The sequence below is a fragment of the Strix uralensis genome, chromosome 4 (genome assembly GCF_047716275.1).
Source record: "Strix uralensis isolate ZFMK-TIS-50842 chromosome 4, bStrUra1, whole genome shotgun sequence".
In the NCBI taxonomy this organism is placed as follows: domain Eukaryota; kingdom Metazoa; phylum Chordata; class Aves; order Strigiformes; family Strigidae; genus Strix; species Strix uralensis.
The window spans coordinates 65,613,430-65,622,435 of record NC_133975.1 but is presented as its reverse complement, the minus strand read 5'-3'; the positions used below and the strand labels follow the sequence as shown (position 1 = coordinate 65,622,435).

General features: G+C 41.8%; 1 protein-coding gene across 2 annotated transcripts; it reads right to left on the bottom strand.

Annotated features, from left to right (window-relative positions):
* Positions 1-1,060: 1,060 nt before the first annotated feature.
* COX18 (cytochrome c oxidase assembly factor COX18) lies at positions 1,061-7,224 on the bottom strand. Of its 2 annotated transcripts, none has more exons than XM_074867027.1 (6): positions 6,920-7,224; positions 5,513-5,613; positions 4,618-4,781; positions 3,420-3,532; positions 2,302-2,409; positions 1,061-1,529 (listed from the first exon to the last, which is right to left on the bottom strand). In XM_074867027.1, the coding sequence occupies exons 1-6, from the start codon at positions 7,190-7,192 to the stop codon at positions 1,356-1,358; spliced, it is 933 nt and encodes a 310-aa protein (XP_074723128.1). In that variant the 5' UTR covers positions 7,193-7,224; the 3' UTR covers positions 1,061-1,355. The 2 variants fall into 2 exon arrangements, 1 of the variants encoding a protein (XP_074723128.1); XR_012628771.1 differs by lacking the exon at positions 1,061-1,529 and adding an exon at positions 2,606-2,866.
* Between the last annotated feature and the right edge of the window lie 1,782 nt (positions 7,225-9,006).

Here is a 9,006-nt window from a genome sequence, read left to right as displayed (position 1 = left end):
AAAAACATCACTGCCCTATCTACACACCAAAGCTTGATAAATTCCTTTAACCCCATCTTTTTCTCAGAGGTCAGGGCAACAGGAAACAAACTAACAGAAGAAATAACAAAAGACTATAGATTCTTTCCACCACAACAAAGGCATGTGACTGTTGGCTTGTTACTGTTGTCTCCAGTTGCCTAGTATTGCACCGCATTCTATCTTTTCCAGTGCTAAATAGTTTAACAACAAAAAAATCCCAGTTAGTTTAAAAATCACTATTATCAAAGATTTATAGGCACTAACAGTTAAAACATGAATCATCCTGACTCTGCACTATGATGACCATCTGAGAGCAAAGAATGTAAGCAATGCTTTGCCCTCTATCCTGATTTCTGCTTCTCTAAGAAAAAAAGACGGCCTTTTATGAGACCAGACTTGCACAGACTTCTGTGCAAAGGGATATTCACGTGCAGAAGTTTCACAACATATGTCTGCTGACTTAAGGAGTATGCAGAGCGAGGTGAGATCTGAATCTGAATACCCTTACAGGAAGTGTCTGCATGTAACAACACTGATGTTTACATGAAAAAGTATCATACAAAGGTCCTTTAAGGCATAAAACATTTGCACTTGACCTTTAGGATTTACGTCAAGAAGAGATTTGATACACAGTTGAATGAAACATTTAATTTCTTATCATCACTGATTCTTTTTTCAAGGTGCTACTTGCCTCATTTTAGTATATGCAGCCAGAATGCTGTCACTCAGAAGGTGACCACCAGAAACAATACAAGAAACTTGTCCTCCTAACACCAAATCTAACGCATAAGAGACTGACAACAACCGAGTTTACTTAGCAATTACAGGAAATCAGCTATCAGAACTGCTATGAAGACTATCACATGAACCACCAGAACATCGAACGGCTGTACCTGATTACCAATCAATCTGCACCAGTGTCTTAATTTAAAAAACTAATGACTACAGCACCAGTCCATCTAGCCTTTTCCCTCACCTCAAAACTTGTTGTTTGCTAGTCCATAGGTCAGATCAGCTTCGCTAGAAGAAGGCAGCCGAGGCGAGTCACAGTTTTATTTAACATTCATCTGCACAATTCCTTACAATAATTCAGGAGACAAACCTGTACTACAGGAGTATTCCAACTGCAAAATGCCCACCCTTGAAACAAAACTTCACAATAAACATACATTTGTGCTAAAGAATCATTTATGGCCAGACAGTCAATGCTTTATTTGGAAAATAAATATAATTCCAGCTGCAACATTTCACAGTAAGTACACCTCAATAAAATAGCACTACTTAATTACCCATGCAACATTTGTAGGACAGCTCTTCCGACAGATCAAATGACATCATTTCTTAAAACTGTATTTGGTAGTCAAGGCAGACACAATATCCTTGTAAGGAGTATCCGAGTCAGATTTGGTCCTTGGTATGCAACACAGTCGACGAAAGGTCGGAGAACGCAGCAACAGGTTGTGCGAAAGTCCCATGAAGCTCGAGGACAGCCAGTACAACGCCATGGACTGCAACGAGACAAGTAGTGAAGTCAGCCTCCCTAGGTGAAATGAAAACACTGCAATTTTAGGCAGCTCTTCACAAACCACAACCACTGCTTACTCCCAATTATCAAGAAAAATAACTCACCTAAAACCACTCCTCTCAATAACAATAATGGCTTCCATTTCAAATGTATTTTTCACTCTTTCTCAACTCTTCTAGGAAAGAGTCATCTACACTTAAGTCTGACAACAGTTTATACATAAAATTCCTATTAAACTTGCTTAAACGTCTCTATTTCAGACTATAAGTTGATCAGCCAAACCACTAGATGCTTTATTGTGCTAACCAGTGCAAAAATATTCAGAAGTAGAACACCTGGTAAAAATGACAAGTGTTTTAAGAAGATTGTGGAAAATTTCCTAATCTAAAAACTACAGTTTTCCCCTTACAGCAAGCAAACACTTAGCAAACCTTTGTCTATATGTCCTTATATAAAATTTACCTCTCATTTTTGACATCACAAAAAGGATGCTAACCCTCTCTGAATGTCCTTCTAAACCCTAGTTTGTGAAAATGATGTTTAGAAACAGTAAGTTTGGAGACTCTTCCCTCTTGAACAAAAATATTCCAAATGTGTCAAGAATTTAAACGTATACAGAAACAAAACATCTTATGTTTTTGGGCATGCTGTATTAGAGAGTGCGGTCTACTAAATACACGAAGCATTTCGGCTGCTCTTTACGCCCTAGGAACATACTGGAGTCATGGGATGCACCATTCAGCCTCTGTACTTACAGAGGGGACTGTTGCAGCAACTGGGATCATTACTACCGACACCACTCGAAAGAAATTCGTAGCAAGCTTCTGGAACCTGGAAACTTCCTTTTTTTGTGAAGCAAAGATCTGAAAGGGGAGAAACCCACAGTTATAAACAAATTCTTTTTGAGGCAACAGTGGGGGTTCCTGTAACCCAGCACACTTGTTCGTGTAGGACTTTCCTTTTATATTCTCCATTTTAATCAACATACTACTGCAATCTTTTGTGTAACTTGCTTGATGTTTTACATGTTCAGTCCTTTGTAGGAAATACCGTACCGACCTAGCAGAGTAGCTAACAATGATTGCAAGGTAACGCAACTTTTGCACATCCATCAGTTTCAACGCCTCAGCCTGAAGCACAGCCAGCTAAGGAAAGGTTGCCAACAGGAAACAGGCCAAACGCGGCTGATAGGTAGCTGAACAAAAGCAGAATTGGGTCTGCAGTCACACACTTTTCTTCTCTAAGACAGTCTATGTCAGACATGACATAGAAGAAAATGCAGTAAGAAAAATCCAAAGGGTTAGAGCTTGATGAGGACACCTAACAGAAAAATGGAAGAAAAAAATTTTCATTAAATTACCCCCCAAAATGGGAAATGAAGACTTCTTTTTCCTTTTTTCTTTTGAATAATCTCCCCAACAATCTTAAAAAGGTCTGGATTTTTTCATTTTACTAAGAACACATAGTATTGTTCATTTTGACCACAAGGCTGTGACAAATAACTGGGGGGGTGGGTAGAACAAACCAAACAACCCCACATGTGCTTCTGGATCCTTAACACACAGAAAGCTCATCTGAACGTCATTCTAAGAGAAACATCACAACCAAGACTAAATTTTACTGAGGCTCAAGTAAAGCCAATAAAGTGTCTGAGACATATTGCATCAGAATTTGTCATCTATAAACAAGATGTCCACACATACAAACACACAGAACAATTAAGTTATTTTTCAATTCTGCCCAATGCATTTAAAGCAGTGACAATCTGAAACTACCCTTATGTTACCACGTTTTACAACTCGGTAATACTGTCTTACAATTCTATAAAAAAAATTACCCTTTTGCAATCATCCTATTCATTCCACCAACGTACCTCCACTATCAGCAAATTCACAAGCCCAAGTGAAACTGGCAAAATCCAGGTAGAATCTGGCGCCGTGAGGTCTGTAAACCACAATGCTCCGCCTGATGAAAACTGTTCTTGAACTACATGAATAGTTTAAAGAAAACATGGATTAGTCAGAACCATCAATGTACTACAATCAATCAGCCAAGTTTCTAGGTACATTTTACCTACATGATAAATACCATTAAAGCAAAAATCTCTGGTTTAACAGGCAGTCTGCTATCAACACAAGTCAAAAATGGTGGGAGATACAAGCTGAGATCCAGCATAGCTCATGACAGCCACTGATTCAGGTAAACCTGTGATGAATACTACCTTGATCCCAACCACCTTTTTACAAACCAATGACGAAAATATGCAATGTGGTAACCTACAGTGACTACGTATTTTGTGGTTTTGAAATAATTATATTTTTCTTTATAACTACATATACATTTTTGTTTAGAACAAGCTACCAACTCTTTTCTAAAGGATCAAAGTATCAGTATTTTTATTTTAAAAAAACCCCACACATTCACCTTGTCTATAGTCTATAGTACTTCATGTGAAACTTCACATGGATGAAAAAAATAGAGATTGATAGCGAATGTGCTGTGGTATGAGTAATATTACTTGTGAAATACACTTATCTTGTGAACCAGAAAAATCCCAAGACAACTTTTTTTTTTCCTAGTAAACCTGTCTTCAGAAGACCACAAAATAAACACTAACACAGCCTAACAAAATGCTTCACATTGTTCCAAGAGCGTAGACCCTGACAGTGCTTTTAAAGAGGCATCCCACAAAGCTCACACCACTATTACAAATCATGGGAGTGCATAAGCAGTGATCAGTGATGCTCTGGATCCTGCAAATACCTGCTGGAAGAGTTCAAACCAAAGAAAAATATAACCATGGTCCAGATGCGAGTTCTTTGCTTATATGAACTGTAGTTTAATCTACTACAACGCGTACAATGTACCTAATCAAAGTCTTTGAAATTTGTATTTATTTTTATCTATGCTTAAACTATATTAAGTTTAAAAACTTAGTAGTGGAATAATTTTTATATCAGCTGATACATCAAGCTGAGGAGACTGTGTTCTTTAACCAACGAAGGGTCTGTAAAAACAGTAACTGAATGAAAAATGACTGTTAAAAGAGCGTGTCTGTTAAGATTAATCACCTTCCGAGCCTATGGCACCAACACTGCAGTTGCGCAAAGCGACGGACACGCAAACCCACATTGGAATCTGTACCCACACCAGTAAAGTGGCTTTGAAGGGATGGCAGTTGTCTCGAACGTACAGCTCTGTAATAATCCTCCGTAGGTTCTTCTTAAAGTGGAACCTTTTAGAAAGAAAAAAAAAAGTCATCTCTCAATACCTGTTATAGAGAAACTTCTCAAATTCTGAAATAACAACTCTACAGGCTGTGCATGTCAAATTGGCTTCTTTAGGTGCAATTCTGGAAAACCTGAAAGTCTTTCCTCTTCAAACATGCCTCTCTCCTTTGCCAACACCCTTCCCTTACAACTTTTAGCCCTGTTACTATAAGCAGCTTTTCACAACAAAATTCCCCCTTGTCACTGGCATCTACCAGTAACTTGTCTGCTATTGTATTTCATGGTGCTTTTTGTCTGAACTAGAGTATAACCTTCTCAATACAGAGGCAATCAGCCCATTACATTACCTTCAGTATCCCAGCTCAAACACACTGCTACTGCACCGCATGCAGTACTACACTAACAAATGAACGGGACCACAACCATTCAAGCCTCAAGTTCCAGCAAGATTTAGATACCATACTAGCTAAAGTAAAATTTAGCCACAAGTAAAGACAACAAAAAAAGTCCTGGATTTGGCCCTGTAATCATAAACCTATCACAAGTTCAGAGCTTTAAAATGGATATATTCTGAAGGGTACTATAACAAACACAAATAAATCATAGAAGTGGTATGAAAATCTAAGCTTTGGGCAACAGCAGAATCTTTCTGTAAGACTGTTGCTTGTAGGACTTTCCCTCCCACTACCCCTCAGTCTGGAATTGATTTATAAGGTACATACAATTGTCATCCTACCTGGCCACCTTTTCAGACCAATGCAGTTGCTTTCCACGAACAGAAACTTCATAGCGAAGACGCTCAGCTAGTTTTTTAATCTCAGGCTGCAAATTTTCCAACTAGCTAAAGAAAAGGAAAAATGCTTATACACAGTTATATGTAACAACCACTTCCTCTCGCCACCTGACACTGGACAGCCATTAAAAATGGCTGTGAAGGACAAGGCACACACCTGTAAACACCTTTTATCTTGAAACAAAATGAACATACGAAGATACTAGTGAGAAGTATTTACAGTAACAACCAAAGATACTATCTTACTACTAAATAAACAGAATCAAGATTTTATATTTTGTTCTTTGTAAGTATTTTTTTGTCTTCATTCATGAATTGCATCCAGCTACTTCACTTAACAAAAATGCCACTTCAAAAAGATTTAAAGCCCAGCAGGACACAAAATTTTGCAGTCACCGACATCACTATCTTGAGGAATGAGACCCCGTTACATAAGAGTACAATACAACATTCGCTTTTGCAATCAAAAACAAAGGAAAAATGAACAATCACTACTAGGAAAACCAAACCAATAAAAAATCCCCCACCACGAACACACTGCAATAAAAGAATTAATTTATGCTGCTTCTGCAATAATGCCCATTGAGTGACAGTCACTGAAGAACCCTGTTCAAGAAACACATCTGCATTTACCAGTCTGAGCGTTACAAGCGAGTTGAGACCTGGTAGCTGTGAAGCACCACCCTAAAGCCCTCCCGAGTTGGTAATGAAACAGCATAGAAAAGGAGAAACACGCTACTCAGTACCTCAGCACTGCAAAGGCTCCTTTACCCCTTCAGGCACAGCATATAGCCTATTCAGTAACTTAAACCCTTTTCCTCACTTCTGAGGAAAAATGGATATTTAGAGACTCCCAAAGGTTAATTTATTTCAAGTTTTTATTGGAGCAGCAAGAGCTTTAAGTTAACACAGAAAGTAACAGGAAGCACGCTGAAGACGCCATATGACTCTCCCGCTAAAAGAACTCGATTTCCATGTAGTTACCTTTTATTTAGAATTCGTGGGTCCAATGAAGGACCAATGCAGGTTTATAGACACTGAAAAGCCTCCCATGAGCTCCACGCGACCAATCGGCAGCACAAGCAAACTCCTGCTAAAGGGGGAAACTGCGGCCATGACCACACAACCGCAGTTTGTGGAAAAATACCAGCATCGCCCAAGACACGCTACCCCCACTGCTTTGTTCCAAAATTCAATTCACCGGGCGCGGCTGACCCGCCGTCGCGAAGGCCCCTCACAAGCCGGCCCAGAGCCCGCTGAAAGCGCTGGCCAAGTCCCTCGGTCCCTCCCTCACACAGGGACGGGGCTCCGGGCCCGGGCTACCCTCAGGACAGAGGACCAGCAACCCACCTTGGCCAGGAGGCGGCCCTGGTGCGCGGCCAGCGGCAAGGTGACGGCGGTGCGGAGCAGGGCGGCGCCGCCCACGATGGCGGCCCACCACGGCAGCCCCGTGGCCGCCTGCAGCGCCACCAACCCGTCCTGCGCCCCTTGCACGGGCGCCGACTGCGCCAGCCACTCGTACCAGCCGCCGAGACCGCCGCTCGCCGCCGAGACCGTTGACCGCCCGCGAGCGGCCGCCGTTAACCGCCAGCTCCGCGCGCCGGGCCGCGCCAGCCGCCACATGGCTAACGGCGTACGCCAGCGGCGCGTGACGCCCCCCACCCCCCTGCGCATGCGCCAGCGGCGGAGCGCGGCCTCCCGCCGCCGCGGCGGCCATGTTGAATGAGGGCAGGAATGCGGCATGCGAGTGGCAACGAGCCATTGCCATAGAGCCAGCATCCACGTGCGGCTCGGGGAGTGCGGAAACGCCTGCCCCCACAGCTGCAGCGCCCGATTGGATTGCTCCACCAGGTGCACTGCTTCAGCCTCAAGAGACACTTCCTTTTTCCTCAATAAAGATGACATAGCAGGTCCCCAACGACTATGGTCCTTTTTTTATTTGACCAATACAAAGTATGACGGTTTAAGTACCAAAAAAAAAAAAATCTGGGAGAAAAAAAAAATATTCCTCTATTACTTTCAAAACCACCCAGGATGTCACTGAACAAACCAGATGCCCCCAAGGCAGCATCTAGCCTAGATGCCCCAGCCACAGCTTCATTTTTCAAGGCAACAAAACCAAGGTAAGAACCCACACTCTCCAAAACTCTGTTCTTTTGACCCAAGGCATTCAGGGTTGTAATAAATACTGAGCAGTATCTGTCAGTAGGATTATTTCAGAATAAGAACACAAATAATCCTGATGAGCACTTGAAGCCTGAAGCAAAAAATTCCTAGAAGAGGGCTAAAGGTCATACAGAAGATGCTGATCAGCACATGAAGGTGCTGAAATTGAATTTCAATCGTTTTTGTCAGCAGCTCAGTAGTTTGGTGTCCATTACGTTGGTAAAGAAACCATCCACACCATCCATCAGTTCTTTACACAAGGTTATTTCAGGTGATCAAACAGCAAAAAAAGGAGCTTGCTTTTATGCAGAGCATGAGCTAAGGGCATGTATATGAACATCGGTATGCAAAAACCCTTCTGGACACCACAGAAATACCACAATATTTAAAAGGCAGATTTCTTTGGGCTTTCAAAGGAGCACCATAATAAATACAAAACAGCACTTCAATTCCAGCCCTAACAGCAGCCCGTTGAACTCATCTGGGTTATTTCTTTGCCAGGTTGTAACTCCCAGACTAGTAACTTATAACAGAAGGGGTGACTCCAAGTGACACAGCATGGAAAAAACAAGTTTACCTTCAGCTTTCCTCCATGCAGACTAACTAGCAAGAAATCACACTGGCCCTCGCTTGTCCTGTGCAAAAATACATTTGACTTGAGTATCTACTTTAAACCATACAAACTGTATGATGTGTCACTGCTGAGTCGTGCCTCACAGGACCCTGGAGACTTCACCTCCGTATACTACTGTTGGCTCCAACCAACTCTAAATGAAGAAGGTGAAAGCTCCTGACAATAAGGAAATTCTCACTCGGACTTTCCCAAATAAATCTTCATGGGCAGTGACCCACTTTGGACCAAGATATCATTTCCTAGAACAAAGCCACTTGTCCTGAAATAAGCCTTCCTTTGGAGCTGGTTTTCATCAGTGAAGCTCTGCTAAAACTGCAAGTGAAGAGTCTCATTCTTGACTTAACACACACCACAGATGTATGGTCTGAAATGACTTGTATAGGTCAAGGAAGGAGCTATAGGAACAGAAGCCCTGGGAGTACTCGAGGAACAGAACAGACCTTGCTGCACCAACCCAACTGTAAGAATTATTTTTAATAGATGCTGCAGCGTGATACATTTACCCCGTTTACCGGGCAAGTAGAGGAGTTCAGTGTGGAGGCGACTCAGAATGTGCCAAAAGGCTGTTTTCTCAGACGCTTTTTGATGAAACACCTTCCACAGAAGGAAAATGGAAACTCTTAGTATCTGGTTACAT

What these genes read in the sequence shown, in the direction of transcription:
- COX18 (XM_074867027.1), bottom strand. Translation starts at nt 7,192, where the DNA reads ATGTGGCGGCTGGCGCGGCCCGGCGCGCGGAGCTGGCGGTTAACGGCG. An exon ending in TGGTCTGAAAAGGTGGCCAG is followed by an intron (nt 4,782 to 5,512) that starts GTAGGATGACAA and finishes TCTTTCTAAAAG; the next exon opens with GTTCCACTTTAAGAAGAACC. An exon ending in TTGCTGCAACAGTCCCCTCT is followed by an intron (nt 1,530 to 2,301) that starts GTAAGTACAGAG and finishes GTCTCGTTGCAG; the next exon opens with TCCATGGCGTTGTACTGGCT.